Source organism: Nyctibius grandis, chromosome 2, assembly GCF_013368605.1.
Source record: "Nyctibius grandis isolate bNycGra1 chromosome 2, bNycGra1.pri, whole genome shotgun sequence".
Lineage (NCBI taxonomy): Eukaryota > Metazoa > Chordata > Aves > Nyctibiiformes > Nyctibiidae > Nyctibius > Nyctibius grandis.
This window is the reverse complement of record NC_090659.1, coordinates 58,820,050-58,837,897: the sequence shown is the minus strand read 5'-3', so window position 1 is coordinate 58,837,897 and position 17,848 is coordinate 58,820,050. Positions and strand designations below refer to the sequence as shown.

The 17,848-nt window shown below is 42.0% G+C and overlaps 2 protein-coding genes across 4 annotated transcripts in view; one reads left to right on the top strand and one right to left on the bottom strand.

The window, feature by feature from the left end:
- COL4A2 (collagen type IV alpha 2 chain) overlaps positions 1 to 7,679 on the top strand; it is a 152,288-nt gene extending 144,609 nt beyond the window's left edge. Inside the window, exons 44-48 of the mRNA XM_068395670.1 lie at positions 349 to 495; positions 1,102 to 1,218; positions 2,067 to 2,258; positions 2,619 to 2,905; positions 5,939 to 7,679. Coding sequence (XP_068251771.1) covers positions 349 to 495; positions 1,102 to 1,218; positions 2,067 to 2,258; positions 2,619 to 2,905; positions 5,939 to 6,193 — 998 coding nt within the window. The 3' untranslated portion in view covers positions 6,194 to 7,679. The remainder of the gene's footprint in view (positions 1 to 348; positions 496 to 1,101; positions 1,219 to 2,066; positions 2,259 to 2,618; positions 2,906 to 5,938) is intronic.
- The window catches only part of RAB20 (RAB20, member RAS oncogene family), a 48,056-nt gene that overhangs the window by 6,003 nt on the left and 24,205 nt on the right, over positions 1 to 17,848 (bottom strand). Inside the window, exons 2-3 of one of the 3 annotated variants that reach the window (XR_011047746.1) lie at positions 13,777 to 14,542; positions 10,461 to 11,059 (exon numbers count right to left, since the gene is read on the bottom strand). Coding sequence is in view for 1 of the 3 variants with exons in the window: in XM_068395671.1 (XP_068251772.1) it covers positions 14,022 to 14,542 (521 nt within the window). In the remaining 2 variants the exon portion in view is untranslated. Of the gene's footprint in view, positions 1 to 10,460; positions 11,060 to 13,457; positions 14,543 to 17,848 lie in introns of those variants that run through there. The other 2 variants (XR_011047747.1, XM_068395671.1) reach the window with 2 other exon arrangements.

The window sequence follows — 17,848 nt, the reverse complement described above, 5'->3', positions numbered from 1 at the left end:
ATGTATTTGTGTCTCCCAAAGCCCACCAAAAGATGGTGCTGAACCTCAGAGAGCTGTTGGCTGCTTGGGGGTAACTTCCCAGCTTCCTGTGTCATATATGAGGGAGCAGTAGCATTATTCATTTCCTTCTGCTTATCTGTGTGCTGGCCCAGAGAAGACAATCCCCATACTCACACATTACCCCAATATAATAAATACAGCTGCTATACCCAAGGTGGTGAGTTGCAGACCACAGTCCCTCTCTCACATATGCAGCCAAGTAACAGCAACATATCTGTGGATGAAAGCACATTAAGGAAAATACAGGGGGGTTTTAATCAAACTATCTCATCTTGCTTCTAATCACAGGCTTTCAGGGCCCTCCAGGCTCTCCTGGGCTGCCCCCTCTTCCTCCAAGACTGGTTGCTGAGCAAGGTTCACCAGGTCCCCGTGGAAATATAGGACCTCAAGGAAGCCCAGGAGATATGGGACCTCAGGGTCCACTGGGCGATCCAGGTAGGTATCTCACACACAGAGTGAAAGCTCAGTTCCCCATAGCAGAGCGAGGGCACCAGAACACTGCTTTGTCTCTCTTCTACTTTAAATTCTGTAAGTCAGAAAGGAGAGTCAAATTTTAGTCTTTCAAAGCTAGGGCTTGGCGTTCCTCCTCCTCCTAGAATCCAGAACATAAGCAAAACAGGAGAAAACTTCGTCAACACTCACATAGCCAAGGCAACACCAGATACGGATCTCACTTAAATCAAGACTGAACATCTTTGGTGGAAATGTGCACCTTGTGGGTGTGATATCAACCCAGGGAACATAGAGTTAGTGATGCGTGGACCCAATGCAGTGCACCTTTTGCTACTAGCCTCATCAGAGATGCATGCTGGTAGCAAGAGTGAAAGATTACGGTTGTGGGGCTAATGTAGTCTTGATCCCAGCAACCTTTTCCAATGAAGTCAGTGCTCTTTGCCTGAGCAAGAACCGTAGGATCTTGTCTTTAAATTGGTGAACCTGGCAGATAGGACCAAACATATGCAAGTAGAGCACATGTTAACAAAGTGGGTAACATGTCGGTGTCTCTGCAGTCATTGTGCTTATAACTGTTGTTGATGCAAGGTTTCAGAGGCTCACCCGGAGACCCAGGACTCCAGGGCAGGGGTGGCATTCCAGCTCCTCCCGGCTCCAGAGGTGAACAAGGAGGAACAGGGTTTCAGGGTCCAGTGGGATTTGAAGGTAAGAGATGTAGCACAGCACTTCCCTCTTTCCTGTTTCACTGCCATAAATTGTTCTGTAGTTACTACATCACTGGATAGGGAGGAGGGGAGGAGAGAGAAAGTTTCTGTCTTCACAGCTTCTTCACAAGGGACAACTAACTAACTTTTAACAGAGTTGTCTTAAAGCAATATTTTCGGAATAAGTTTTGATAGTTGTAGATGTCAGTCCACTCGTGAGTGAGTTTGTTTTGATCTGAGTGTATTTTTATATTGGTTTTCTCTTGAGTATTTCAGCCTAGTTTTATACTAACAGTTACATTAATGGAAATGAATGGTTGGGTAGGTGATATTTGGATAGATGATGTTTAAGGGAACATATTTGCAAAAGAAATATCTGTGTCCTTAGCCAATCACAGAGCGGAATGATTACTATCTTTAATTAGCTAAGTACACAGAGAAAAAGGTATTTGCAGAGCATAGTTTTAACTGTATGAAGCAAATGCAAGCAATTCAAAAACCATTGGTTAATCTTGGACTAAGAAAATATTTTAAAGGAAAAAATATGCTCATGTGTATTGTACAAAGTATTCTCAAATTCATTAGAACTTTATATGTGAACGTCCTTGGCTCTGATATTGAAATACATCATCTTAGAAACCAGGGAGCCTGATCCAGCATCAATCCACTTCAAAAGCAACTGCTGTAATCCTAGAACTACGGCTCTTTTAACAATAACTTACCGTAAGAAGAGGCATCATGCAATTAAGTTTTGTTCGTCGGCAGCTTAGCTAGAATATCAGCTAGCATCAGAGCATTTGTGGGAACACAAACTAAGTTGTATTATTTCTTTTCTCCCTCTCTTCTAAGGTCAGCCAGGCCGCCCCGGTAGCCCCGGGCTGCCAGGCATGCCAGGTCGCAGCGTTAGCATGGGCTACCTGCTGGTGAAGCACAGCCAGTCCGATCAAGAGCCAATGTGCCCAGTTGGCATGAACAAACTCTGGAGTGGATACAGCCTACTGTACTTTGAAGGACAAGAGAAAGCACACAACCAGGATCTAGGTACGTGCAGGTATTGCTGGCAGCAGCCTTAATTCCATCTCTCTGGCTGAAAAGAAGAAAAAAATTAAATAGAACTTAGAGAAAGCTGAGACTTCAGCAAACAGGCTTAGGAAACACCAAAATGAGAAGATTAAAAATGGTATGTCTGCATAGAGTGCCTCTGACAGAGCTCGTGCAAGTCATTAGTGTTGTTCAAGGGGACCTGTAAAGTCAGCAGAACATTCTGGACTGCAGGGTTTTAGTTAACACGTTCTTGGGAAGGAGCAGGAAACTGAAAACCTGCATCATTGTTTTCTGTGAGAATGATTGCCTTCATTTCTTTTTTTTTTTTCTTTTTTTTTTTTTCTTCTTTTTTAACAGGGCTGGCCGGCTCATGTTTGGCTCGTTTTAGTACTATGCCATTCCTCTACTGTAACCCTGGGGATACTTGTTATTATGCAAGTCGAAATGATAAATCCTACTGGCTCTCAACTACAGCACCTCTTCCAATGATGCCTGTGGCCGAAGAAGACATTAGGCCATATATCAGTCGCTGCTCAGTTTGTGAGGCCCCAGCTGTGGCAATCGCTGTCCATAGCCAAGAAGCTTCTATTCCTCACTGCCCTGAAGGCTGGCGCAGTTTGTGGATCGGATATTCCTTCCTTATGGTATTTGTTCTCCAGTGTCACATTTTATGTGGCACTGGCTTTTAAGTTTGAGTCTTAGATACTAGGAAGGCTGCACTGGTTTAGATAGAGCAAAACCAAAACCATGCATCATACTGGGGAACGAGGGAACTACAAAACTAGTTTGTAGGAAGCAGAAGAGGAGAAACAAAATCTCTGTGAATTGCAGAGAAAATTACCTCTTGTCAGACCAGCATCTGGAGTCCTTATTTTATGTACAAAATAGTGCTTTGGAGCAGAAGTCAGGGACAGCTGTGGATTAGCAAATAAAAATGCACTGAGGTGCGACAGTAGCCTACAAAGCATTTTCACAGCTAAAGATCGGGAGTTACTTATGTACATCACTATTGAGCAGCTGATATGGAGGAAGAAAACCCAAAATTCTTCCCCATCTTTTGGAAACTTAAAATTACTGATGCTTGGTCAAAGATTTAGAAGCCAAAGTCTTTCACCTAGGCTGGAGACAGCCTCCTGTTGTTTTTACAATTAAACTTCAGTGTTTTATCTCTAACAGCAAAAAGAGCTCAGCTGCATATCCCATGGCTTATAGGATCTCTTAGATCTTGTGATCATATAATGAGGAAATGGGATGTTACAGAAAAGCTTAGTGTTAGGTGTGCAGTGGAAGACCTACTGAAGAGCCTGCCCTGCTTTTCTTGCAAGACTGTATAGAGGGATCATGTAAGCACTGAACAGGGCTTAAACATGGTAAAGAGCAGCTAGAATGTGTTAGTGAATGATCTGACAGGCGCTCATTTTTCTGACTTGCTTGATGTACATGCAGTCAAAACCTGCAACAGTACGCCTATGTTGTTAACTCATTAAAGACTGGATTGAATGCTGAAGTAAACAGGGTTGGGAAAAGAAGTAAGATTTCTCTGGCAGAAAACACCATAGAAGAACAATAGTCAATCTTACCCGCAAACCATTTGTTTGTCAAAAGCCAAAAACCTTAAATTTTTTCAGAAAAATAAGGTAGAGTGAAATCTGATCTTTTTCATTTAGTTACAGGGAAAAAAAAAAAAAAACCCAAACATTTTGAGAGGGCAGGTCAGATTTTTAACCAGCCCTATATTTGACCTTTCTTTTGCTTCTATAAAAAGCCCTGATACCAATCTCATAGTTACTTCACAAGAATTCCAAGGATTAACTAAATGTTTGCGAAGCCCTGTGTAAACACTGAGCATTGTTAAGAGCAAAGTAGTCACCTTAGCAAGAACCTTTTGCCAGGACAAAGTCTGCCAGCACCAAGGAACACACCGTGAGAAGAGTTCACATTTTTCCAGCTAGCTTTCAGAGCACATGAAGTGTTTGCTGTACACGTTTTTGCTTCTCTGGCAACTATGGAAGAAGTACAGCACACTTGTGGTTATCTCAGAGTACATATTGTTTTACTTCCTTGGCTTAAATTTGTCACCTCCTTCCCCTGAGTAAGGTATAATTATGAAGGGAGTCGTCATGGACTCCTGCCCAAACAGCCATGGAAGTCAGTAAGATTTCATGTAGCAAGGGCACTCCGCTATCATGCATCCTATAAAGGTAGTGTGGTGTAAGCGTTGCAGAAGGATAAAAGGCCGTGGCCAATACAAGAAGAGATATTATAGGCATAGAGTTGGAGCTTGTACAGTGGGCCTAGGGATGCCAGTGCTCATCACTGGCTCATCACATTGATGTTGTCAAGCAGATCTGCTCCCATGGCAGGGCTCAAATAGCATGTGCAGTTTTTACTAACCGCTTTCCAGCTCCAACTGCAAAGGCGTCAAAGCTATTAATAATTTATGCTGCTTCTTACCACCTTTGTTCTCGTAGAGGGATGCTAGAACGGTTTTGCTCCTGAACTTCATAGCTTAGCATATCTTACAAGACAGCTGGTAGGCTGCAGCTTTGGGGTTTTGGGTGGAGGGTTTGGGGGGATGGGAATTGTTGGGGTTTTTTTTAAAAAAAAAAAAAAACAACTATCTAAACCTCAGCAACATGTAACACCAGCCAGAGATCAGAGTCGTTTACTCTGTTAAAAGGTGACCACTTCTGTTACTCATTTATATGAACATAGTGGGCCTCGGGCCTCCCGCAGCATCAACCAAGCCAGTTACAGTTGCAGTTTTATAGTATGGAGTTTATTAAAACATAGGCAGGCAAACATATTGGATGTGCCCAGATTTCTCCCTACATTTACAAAACTATTTAGCAACTTTCTTTTCCAGCTGCTTTCTTTTATACTGCAAATTCCTTCAGTTTTTTAACATAGCTTCAGTTAAAAATGCAGCTGTACAACTCTTAAAGGGATAGAGGAAATGCCTGTTTTGTTAGCAATGCCTTTGACAGAAGAGAAGTAACATTCAGTTCATTACCACAGTATTTCTCGAAGGTAACAGTTAAGTGGTGTAAAGATGTGTGATTTTTGGTGTAATTTGCTGTTAAAGAATATGCCATAGAGGGAACTAGTTATTTGTATAGAAGCTAATTTTGTTTCCACAGTGCTCCTCATGTGCATTGCAGAGTAGACAGACTATAATTAGGGAAATTCAAGTTAGATATATGGTGGAAAGTTCTTCCCAGTGAGGGTAATCAAGCAGAGGAACACGTTGCCCAGAGAGGTTGTGGAAACTCCATCCTTAGAGGTATTAACAACTCAACAGTGCCCTGGAGTGACCGAGAGCAACTTTGGAGTTGGCCCTACTTTGAGCAGGGGACTGGCTGAAGTGACCTCCAGGGGCCCTTCCCACCTCAATGATTCTCCAATTCTAAGACTTCCAGTAGTGAAAATCTTAACTATAGAGAAAAGATGTTTGTCAGAAGATTTTAAGTGGCATCAACATATGAGCTAGCTCCTTTGTACAGCTAACCCACAGCCAAACCCTTAAACCTCACAGAGTTGCAGGATTAGCCAACTTTCTGCCTCTGGAGAGAAGAATTAGGAGAAATTCTAGTGGTTTTTCTCTTTTCCCACGTGTAAGTTTTTGACAGTATTGCCTGAGGTTGTACTCTGAAGGCTGCCCTCCTTGTCTCGTTTAGCACACTGCTGCTGGTGATGAAGGTGGAGGACAGTCGCTGGTTTCTCCTGGGAGCTGCCTGGAAGATTTCAGAGCGACTCCTTTCATCGAATGCAACGGTGCACGTGGAACCTGTCACTACTTTGCAAATAAATACAGCTTCTGGCTCACTACCGTCGACCAGCCCTTCCAAAGCAAACCCTCAGCGGATACACTCAAGGCAGGACTCATCCGAAGCCATATCAGCAGATGTCAAGTCTGTATGAAAAATTTATAGAAGTCTTTCACAGTATAGGGAACCTGCTTTTCATGTAGCTCTTATACAATGAAACCTTCCACCATAGTTAAATATTTGAATAAATCATGTTGGTGCTTTTTTAACTTATTACCTCAAAAGCTGAGTGGAAAATTAAATTTTTTAAAGTGTCTGTAAAAGCAAATTAAGTGTAACACAAATTAAGTCTAACACACGGATCTCGTGCTGTGTTTTCCTACTATACAATATATACACATTTTTTGCTAGTCTTAACACTATGTCATTTGCCAAATGATAAAAATACTCACAGCTTGGGAACACCAAAAAAGCCTCAATAAGAAATGGTTACCTTCATCAGATACCCACTACATTTACTTTAAGAGAATATATGTATCTTTTCTATTTACTGTATTTGTCACAACAGTAAACACTAACAGCTGCAGTTCCGTAAATTAACACAGCGTGATCAAAGTGCTAAACCCCTGCAAAATATTGAAAATGTACTCTGGAAAGTGCTTATGTCCAGCAGTGAAACCTAACTTTGATTTTAGTATTTTATGCTTGGCCATTTCAAACACACCCAAAACAATCATCTTTATATTGTATTTGGTTTTTTCCAAGCCTCACCATGCTTTAGCACTTAACCACTGGCAATAGCAGAGAAGCCCACAGGCCTCCCAAAAATAGTGACCACAAAATGCAACTCCTCCTATTTTGATTAGGAGACTCTATGATGAAGCAGCATTTTCTTTTACAAGCTTGATGACTTTTTTCTAGACATACCCCAGACTAAAGGATCGTTACAAAGGCCTCTTGCTCCACTGTTGTGGACATTCATCTGTGCCATGCTGCCCACAGAGCAGCAGCACTGAGTGGTTTTTGCATCGCAGTTTTCCCCTTTGAAACCAGGCTGCTCATCACAAACAGGTTTTAACCACATACTGTTGGAGCACCTATCGCACATGGGGTAGGTTTTGCAGGAGAGCGTATGGCTAGATGCCACATAACCTTCAAATGCAAAACTTCCAGACCTGCCAGTTGTCTATCTGAAGGCATTGCTGTCCTGGCAGATGGGGACACGTGGCAATGGGATGACCAACATCCCAACTTGCACACTGCCATCCTTGCAAAAGCAAAGGGGAAGAAAGCAAGGCATTTATTTGGCACCATCTTTTCCCATAGAGAACCAGATTATTGTATGCCAGGCTTGATAAATGTCCAGAATAGCAAGCTCTTTCCTTCTGGAGAAAGACGCAATTTAGCCCAAAGTTGTCTGTCACCACTGCAAGAGCAAAAGGAAAAAAAGGATTTTTTTTTTTCTGAAAATTTCCTATTTGCATAATCTGATTATATACCTGACTGCTTAAAACTGAAATCGAAGAGACTTTTATACCAATGACAGTTGATTTTTCAACAGTTCACCTCACTCCTGCTTCAGGTGCTTCTTGGCTTTTGTAATTACATTCCATCCTCACTGTATCATAAATAAAACCTGTTTTTTTCTATACCTCTATTTGTTGATGTTTTCCATTTTGTAAATGGTGTTTTTCTGTACAATCCATATGGACTGCTCTGTTGAATTACTTTGTTTGCACCTAAGGAATTATAAAGCATTACCAGAAAGCTCCTTCCACTGAAATTCAAACTCTTCAACCAGGAATACACTTGTTTATTTCATGGCACTTAAAAAGATCCAAGAGGGAAGCTGTGTGTCTAAAATTGCTTGTTTAAGCTGATACACTGAGATAGTATTTAATCTGTTGTTAGGAAGAACAATCTAAGCCATAAATTGCAGTGTTGCAGATTAAAACAATGTATTATTTGTGCTCTACAATGTTCAGGAAACCAACATTAACCAAACTTGACAAGTGTTACCTCCGCAAAAAATATAAATTAAGTTAAAGTTCTTAGCTAGCACACTGTCTAACCTAGATTAGTTGTACATATAATTAGATATATCCATAAACAGAGAAATTACCTGAGCTTGAAGCGAGCTCTCTGGCCATGCTGTAGCTCTGAAAGGCAGCCCCCAAGCAAACTAATTACACTAGTATTTGTTTCAGCTAAATAAAATACTTAGAATTGGAAACAGTGCAGTCAACATGAGCCAAATCTATTCCACATTTGCCAGTTCTTTTAAATTACACATGGCAGTAACAAACACCCAAGAATCAGCAGTTTACTTCTTCCAGGTGTTGCTAGACATCAGTGGTCATGGGATGATCACAGTTATCCCTTGTGATTTTTACAGCATGCAACTCTGGCAATGCAGCACATTCAGTGTTTTAAGAGAATTCAAGTGGAGGTTGTACAAATCTGTAAAAACCAATTATGTCAACATCAACAGCAAACTATTTGGATTTTCATGGCTAATACATTGCCTAATCGTCCTGTGCAGCTAACTGTTTTTGCATGTAGAACTTCAGCAGATAGGTCTTCCTCTGACAGTTGCTTTGCCTCTTAATTTTCTCTGACTCACACAAGTTGTCCATAGCAAGTTTGTTCAGCACGCTATCGGCACAGAATTGACTTCAACAAACAGGCATGGTGCAGGAAAAACCAAACCAACCACAAAAGCCCACATGGTGCCAAGCAGACTTGAACTTCTGTACTTTGCTTGTGTACGCCATGTGCTTCAGGTCTGTGTACTCATACCCATGTTCCTCCCAAGCTTGTGTAATCGCTGTTTGAGAAGGGGAGGGAGCTCATGCACACAAACACATGGAATACTTGCAGCAGCCAGAGGATTTCACGTGGTGACCTAACCCAGAGCAAAACATGGAGGGGAACTGACTTACTCAAACTGCCTCTTAGCTGCAAGTTTCTCTCCTATGAAGAAAGGCTGAGAGAGTTGGGGTTGTTCAGCCTGGAGAAGAGAAGGCTCTGGGGAGACCTTATTGTAGCCTTTCAATATATAAAGGGGGCTTATCAGCAAGATGGAGAGACACTTTTTACCAGGCCCTGCAGTGACAGGACAAGGGACAGTGGTTTTAAACTGAAAGAGGGTAGATTCAGATTGGAGAGGAGGAGGACATTTGTTACGATGAGGGTGGTGAGACACTGGAACAGGTTGCCCAGAGAAGCTGTGGATGCCCCATCCCTGGAAGCGTTCAAGGTCAGGCTGGACAGGACTTTGAAGAACCTAATCTAGTTGAAGATGTCCCTGTCCATGGCAGGGGGCTTGGACAAGACGATCTCTAAAGGTCCCTTCCAACCCAAACCATTCCACAATTCTGTGATCCCAGCACCCACTTCCAAAAAGTTAAAACATTTTTATACAGGAAAAACTCATCTACAGGAAAACAAAACAATCTTTTTACTGAATTATAGTGCTCCAGCCTAGGATGTAAAATCCATGAGTGTTCTGCCTGGGTTTGACTAAGGCAAATCTTTTGCTTCGAAGCACGCTGTTTGCTTCCTACACATTCCTGTTTGAAAATACCCTGTAGTATAACATGCTGCTGAGCCTGGAGAAGGTAAACGAGATTATATTCCCCTTCTGTATGTAATAGTGCATCAGTGTATCAGCACAGATATAGGTGAAGTCAACGTAGCAACATCCGTTGACACCAATTATTTCCTGTGTATCAACCAGATCAGCTGAGTTTGGTCACACCGGACATGACTGGGCTTGTCCACGGCTGCCAGAAATAAAAAATTGGCAAACAGTGAGCAGTAAACATGACCTCACAGCAGAAGGTATCAGATTGCTGTCAGAAGAGAGGCTGGGAGGTCACTGCTGATGTGCTGATGGCACCCCAGTCCAGTAACCATACAGGGGCCAGTGGCATCCCCAGGGACAACCACACGTGCCCACCAAGGGCAAGCAGGGGCCTGGCCTCACAGCCATTAGGGACTAGGCACATGTCAGTGCAAGACATACTAGACGAGGGGAACAAGTGACATCACTGCACCCCATGACCCACGAGCAGAGAAGACAGGCAGTGGTGCTTCCCACCATGACATGGGCAAGGGCAGACCTAAGCCAAAGCAGGTGGCTCAGCAGCTCTGCCTGCCCCATGGGCACCCAGGGGGTTCAGGCTCCTTTCATTGCCCCCATAAGACTCAAAGCCTTGTTGGGGCTGTCAGGGGCCAGTGGCAACCTCTGTCTTGCACCATCAGTGCCTGCAAGGGGCAGGGAGCAGGATGGGGCCTTCCCAACCAGCCCGGCACAGATCCTCACCCACTCGCCTTGCCCTCCCTCCATCCTTCTCTCCCCCTTGGGTCACAGCCTGGCCCAGCCATCACCTCGGGCACAGGCACACCCATAGCTCACATACACCCAGCATGGCCAAAAATAACATTTCTTTTATTTCACTGTTCAAACACTTCACATAATCCCGACAAACATAATGGAGAGAGAGAGGGGAAAAACGGATACTTGTAAGAGGAGGTTCCCCTCCCAGGCAGGGCAGGCAGAGCACCTGGGTCCCCAGTTTCACCCACCATCGCTAGTCCTGGCGGGGAGAGGTTCCACCCAGCTCCAGCAGCACAGCAACGACTCACCCAGCTCCAGTCTGCGCACCGAGGTTATTAATGGGGAAAGCAACCTCGCAGCGATGAAGGAAAGCGCTTGGTGCAGCCGGTGGGATGCAGGAGAGCTGGCATCAAACAGATGGATGGCACAGCCACTGTTAATGCAGGTCCTAGTGCTGGCCCAGCTTGACCAGTGGCCCAGCCTACAGCTGCTATGCTAGAAGTACATGGGCTGCAAGGTTGTGAGGCTGTTGAGACAACAAGAGTCAGAACAAGGGTGCATCAGTGCAGTTCCTGTGCTGCCAGTCCCTACCCTGCAGCTTCACTGCTCCTCCTCGTCAATAACCCAAGCTGAATTCTTAAGTAAAATTGGGGGGGTGCCTTTAGCAGTGCTGGGGTATCAGGATGCACCTGTAGAAGTAACAGGGAAATTAATGAATTCATGTTAGGACACCTAATAAGCACAAGAGCAGGCCATAGTGTATTGCTCCTCTACACTGTTAAAAACAAACATGGCACCACTACACAGAAAAAAAAAAAAAAATCTGTGCAATTTCAGTGTTGAGGGTTGAACTGTGCTCTCTAATAATGCTTGCAGACATGAAGGATTTCTTGCAGACATGCATAGACACCGCTGCAGCAGATAGAGCATCAACACTGGGCTGTAAAAATGGAGCTCAGCTACAACAGATTTTAAATTCCTAGTAAAATAAATTTTAAAAAAATCCTACATCAAACTTCAGAGACCTTCAAGTTTTGCTTGAAGGCACAACCTGACTTCAGAAAGTAGTACAGAAATGAGGCTAGGGTGCACATTGAGTAATCCAGGTCTCCTCCTGACCTCTCACCAATAGCTCCCACGTATTATGCAGCCTTCCCAGGTTCTGCTGTGCAACCCCATGATCTCTCACAGGCTGGCAGAGTAACAACCCATCATAACCCAGACATTTCTCAAGAAACAATAGCCAGCAACACTAAAAAGCCATGAACATCATGCCAGACAAGTGTAGCCCTAAGGGCAAAAGTGCAGCATGCGAGACTGGTTCCTGTGTCATCTCTTTCAGTGAAAACACCCAACTGGGAGCTTTTGGGAAGACTGTAAGAACTACTTAAGATCTCATATGTCTCAAACACTGGTGCAACTGAATTGCAAATATTTGTACCTTATGAAGTGTTAGATGTTACATTTACAAATATTTTTCCTGTTCTGTACTTTCTAGGTGTACAGGTCCCAAAGGCCTGACCTTGGAACCAGTGCATGCTACAGGTTCAGTTGTGAATAGACAGAGCAAAGCAGTGGACAGTGGACCTCTCACAGATGTGTTGGCAGATCGCTTTGGTCACAAACAAGACTGAGGTCGTAGCCTGTTTGTCTCTTCCCAGTCCTGAGGGAAGACTAGATACTGGCTTCAGAATTTTATTAATAGCTAGAAGGTTTTTAATTGTATACAGTTTTAAATACCACAGAGCAGGTACAGTTAAGTCTCTGACAGATTGGTAAGTGTTAAACTGCAAACCCCTAGCAAATCCAAAATGTGACAACCCTTAGTAGGGCCTATAGCAATAGGACAAGGGGTAATGGTTTTAAACTAAAAAAGGGTAGGTTTAGACTAGATATAAGGAAGAATTTTTTTATAAGGGTGGTGAAATGCTGGAACAGGTTGCCCAGAAAGGTGGTAGATGCCCCATCCCTGGAAACATTCCAGGTCAGGTTGGACAGGGCTCTGAGCAAGCTGATCTAGTTGAAGATGACCCTGCTCACTGCAGGGGAGTTGGACTAGATGACCTTTAAGGGTCCCTTCCAACCCAAACCATTCTATGATTAAATGTACAGAGGATTTTCTGTTGAGTCATTCTTCCCCACTGCACACGTACTGTGAAATAAACTTGAAAGCAGAAAATAAAGCTACTACTCTGCAGCAAGTTTCTCAAGAGGACACACTTTTGAAAAAAAAAAAAGTTTTAAATATACTTCGTAATAATTGAATTCATTATTCATTTAGGAATTGTCTCCCTATGTACTAAACAACTATGATTTGGGTGGGACAGAGAAAGGCAACAACAAAGCATAAGAATGACCAACCCTTTAGTTTTAGAAAATTATGCCAGAAGCATCCATAGGAAGATGAAGGAGTCCCCACACAACCACTTGCAGAACTGGAAACATGCGAGCTCCATCTTTGGGTTGTTTTTTTTGTTGTTGTTGGGGTTTTTTTAAAACTAGCAGTTCTTCACTCTGTTTAAGGTGTCTCAGTGTTTGCTCCTGGGTCACTGTATGCGTTCTTTGTAACCGAGAGGGTTGGGAAACTCTAGGAGCAGTGTTGAGTATTAGCCCCTCCTTTTTACTGCAGTCAGGAGAGAAAGCACGTACCTCATTAGTGCTCCTTCATGTGCCTTTCTACTCCACAAAAGGCAGTTTCTCTTCCCTTCCTCCTGCATTAGCCAGTTTCACATCAGAAAATGCTAGTCCTCACTTCCCTCCAGGTAGATGGTCATGTCCTGCCTAGCTGCTAAAAAAAAATCAAAGCTGCAGCTAAGGAGGAGTGGGAAGGGAGACAGAACACAGGTATTCAACACCGTGGTATCCTATAGGCACCATAAAGAGGTCTCCACAAAACGCAGACAAAATAGAAAACTGCTTCCTTCTCAAAAAAAATTTTGCTATCCACATTAAAAAGAGAAAAATGAAAGAAAAAATTTCCTCCCGCAACTTGCAATTAGAGTAGCAAGAGCTGTGATACTGCCTGTTAACACATGAAAGCCCACTATGGAAGGAGGACCAACATTAATGAAGTCTCCAAATGAATAGTACGTATCCACAGTGATTTTAATACTCCAGCTTCTGAATCTTACACTGTCATATCTGACATAAAAACATTGTAATTGATTTATTAGCTACAAATATAAATTATACCTGGATTTTCTTTTTTTTTTTCTTAAGAATAAAAAATTACCGTGTGTTCAATCGTCCAAAGTTAGAATCGCAAGGGGAAAGATGATAATCATGTGAAAGCTGTCAAGAGTACACAAACAGATCATTTACATGCAACATGAAATGACAAGCCATTAAAAATCAGACTGCTTCAAAACTGTTCAAATGATTGTCGCTACCAATTGTACTAACACACCATTTGTCTTCAGAGCCCATGGAAACTGGCAAGTCTTCCTCCATAATTTCACTCACATTTCCATTTGCATACACAGAGATTCCCAGAAACCTTTAATGGTCAGAAGATTTGGGTTTCTTCCCCACATACACCATTTTAGTCTCTTTATTCTTTGACTTTTCCTTTCTGGCAAACTGCAAGTACTTGCTACTCCTTAGTTTGCTGGACCGAACAATCCCTCCCCTTTCTTATGTCATGTAAATGGTTCAGGCACAACAACCAGATTTTGTCCTTTTTGCTGGCTTGTAGTCAGTAATGTCTACCGTTTGCGGTGGCCCCTCAGCTTTCTGCCGTACAATTATTGGTACCACCATCTCAAAGACAGTTTCAAAGAGGTAGTCCACCTTGTATCCTGTTTTTGCACTGGTCTCAAAGCACATTTTCTCAGCTGCAGGTACATCCTTCTCATCTAGCATTTTGTATTTCAGTATCTTTTTATAGAGCGCAATCGCATCCTCTGCACGGACTTGTTTTCGCACCTTTGAGCCACAGCTGGCAACAGACTTCTCCGGTCTATTTTCATCCGGTGGTAAAGCACAGTCATCGGTGAGGTCAACTTTATTTCCAACAATAGCAAAAATGCAGTCAGCACTCGCACTGTCCGTCAGTGCCAAGAATCTTTCTTCCAGCTCTGTCAGGCTTTGGAGGCTGTTCACATCATACGTGAGGATCACAGCAGCTGCTCCTCTGCAGTACATAGACCCCAGGCCATGAAATTGCTCCCGTCCTGCCAAAGGTTTAAACACAACAAAAAGTTAGTGTGCTGGAAGCTACGTTATGAACTGAGTAAAAGAGTTTAAGGAATTTTAAGCCAATTTCACAAGTTTGGATGAAGCAGCGAAGGTAAAAATGTTTTATTTGTAGCATTTTCAGTTTTTTTCCTTCTGCTTTTCCTTAAGAGTGCAACAGTGCCACAGAACAGCTCAGCTCACCCCTTGCTCAATTTCAGAGCAGACAATCTGTAAAGACGAGTGAGCGAGCAAGTGTAGAAAGCATTCACAGTTGCAGAAAGCAAAAAGCAGTTTGTTTTTTTATTAAATTGCATACAAGTTTATTTACGTCACATTAACAACCACCCTGCTTGCATCCACAGATAGCCCATTCCACCTATTTAACCATTTATAAACAAAAAATAAGTTCTACTGTTTCAAATTCTGCTAGAACTTATTACTCCTATAAATTCAGTACACACTTTCAAGTACATCCCATTCAGAAATCTGGATCAAAGTCAGCAATCCACTGCTGCTTAGATTTTGAAGGATTTTGTAAGCAATTTCGTCCTATGCTACATGCCCCCAGTTCTCAGGTACATTGGCTTTACATGAAAAGACTTGTCGTCTTTAATGCTGCCATATGTAGCCAGTATCGATATGCATCTATCCCACCACAAGTACTCATACTTTTTTTTAGACTATTAGACACACACAATATAGAGAACCCTAACTACACTTCAAGAGTAATTTATCTTTTAAGTTGCCCTGACCATCAATCAATAACCAACAGTTAATAACACAACACTTCTTCCTCCTCGTCATTCAGCAAGTATCTACCAGCACTTCCAGCTAAGCCTTGATGGTCTCCTTCAAATTAATTTCTTGGAAGACAAAATTGACTCTTCTTTAAATTCTGGGAAGCAAACAATGTTCTTCAGTAGTTGCTAAGGGACTAAGGGAAATGAGGCAGAAGACAGAAAAAAGTGGTTTCCTTTCCTATAGAGAACTGCAACTTTCCTCAAATACCAGCTATGTGCAGAATCTGCTGTAGCACATTCACTTTACTCCCCAAAACTCAACTGAGAAAGATAAAACACACTAGATTTCAACCAGCCATCAGAGTCAGCCTTAGGTCACTACAGAATAGAAATGTGAATGAACAAAGGAAACGAAAAAGATTAAAAGAGAACCAATTACGCTCTTCTGAACATTTAAGAATCATCATCATTTATCAACTCTTTTCGTACAGTCTCTCTGAACAGAGCCTCCATTAACAGAAAATCTGGAAGTGATCTGGTTTCATTAATTTTCTGTTAAAATTAATGTAATTTAATTACTACTGACCACCACAAGTTACAGCATCATGAAATCCTTGTAAGACTGTGGAATAGCAAAGGCAGAAGAAATTCATACTGAAAAATATGGGTTGGTGTATATTGGGAAAACACATCTGCACATGAACACGCACACTGTGAAAGTAACTGAGAGCCTATATCCAGTTGGGAATAGAACTTAAAATAGATCTTTGAGTCACTGTATAAGTCCTTTGACAAACTTCACGACACTACTGCACGGTAGTCATAAGAGAGACACAGTGTTCATCGTTACCAGTAAAACAAAACTGGAAAACACCAAGCTAGGACATGAAATCCAAAGCTCACCACACCTTTAATACTTAGTGAAACTCCGGTAACAGCCAGAGAAATAGATTTGAAAAGGTGCAGAGTACACTGTAAAGAGGTCTAAAGGAAGCTGGTGAGGATGCCCAGAAGTACACAAAACTTCCGCATGAGGAAAAACTGTGGCATCTCGCAGGCTGGTGAATGACTGAAGAAGGGTATAAACAGATATCTACAAATTCAGACCGAATACTGAGAAAGTAACCCAGAAACAACTATTTACTCTTTCTCATAATGAAGAAAATTAGGATTTCCCATCAAAAATCATGTGTGTAGTTTAAGTACTTTCCAACACTGTGAATAATTGGCAATAAGTGTTGTATGACATTGCAGAAATCAAAAGTTCAATGAATGGAGTTCAGAAAAGCGTTAGGCAAAGTTTATGGAGAGCTGTTTCAGTGCAATTTTGTATAACCTCTGATTTGTTCTCCTCCAGCAAAAGAAAGTGTTTACTCAATGACCTGGAAGGTAAAAAAACAAAAAAAAAAAAACCACAAACAAACAAACAAAACAAACCCCACACCAAAAAAAAAAACACAGGAGAAAAAAGAATAGATATGCCCTTGTTTTGGTACATTGGGTAAGGGCAAGGGAGATTGGGGTGTAGGGAAAGGAGAAGGTCAGTGCTTTTATGCTTTTTCCTCCATTCTCATGTTCAAAGTTGTGCTTTCACTTGCACTGCAAACAAGTTTTTAAAAGTCTCCAGTTTTTCAGTAGAAGTCTCCGCCGTGACCTACTTTGTTTTTATCTGAATCCTGATTATACTGCGGTCTGGAAACCACAATGGAACATATATCCACCCCCATTCTCCCACTCCAGATGCCTAAGACATAAAATCCAGCCCCCAAAACCATTTGCCACAGCAACCGAGTAGTAGAACAATACTATTACTTGTTTTATGGAATTTGTATCCTAATCTAATCTCACACAGCATAATATAAACCATGACATTTTTACACTAACTACAAACTGGCTACTTCTACAACTAATATATTGTTGAAAAGGAGAAAGAAAGAGTAAGAAGAATTTACCTTGCATAAGGGATTAATTATGTCAGAGGAATTATGGATAGTCTCTCTCACTCACCCACACAGCACAAGCTACGTGCAGGAAAAATGCATGATATATTCTTGCAGCGCAGTTTCCTCGTACAGATCACTTCTGGCACTTAAGGGCTGGAACAACCCTAGATGTGAAAGCCCCCCAAAACTACACAGGTGCCAGGCAAAATAGTGTCAGACATTAAAGTGAAAATTTCATTGCATGAAGACAGCCACCCCCTTCTTATGGCCAGTTCTTTCTTTCTCTGGATCCATGTGGTCCCACTACAACCGTGTACCTTTTTACACAGTTAGCTAAATTAAACAGTAAACCCTGAATCCAAGAATTAAACAATTTCACCCTTTCAAAAAATAAAGATAACAGGGAAGAGTGGTAGAACTATCAAATAATTTGCAATCAAAGGAATTGCAAGAAGAACCAAATCAACCACAGAGGCACAACATTAGGGAAATTTCTTAAAGCTAAGCAACCAAAAACTAATTTCCATTTTTCTTTTCATCTCTATATTTTGCCTTATTTACAGCAGTTTGTCAATCCCACAGCCACATCACTACCTGCACCACCATTAGCTTTTCAGAG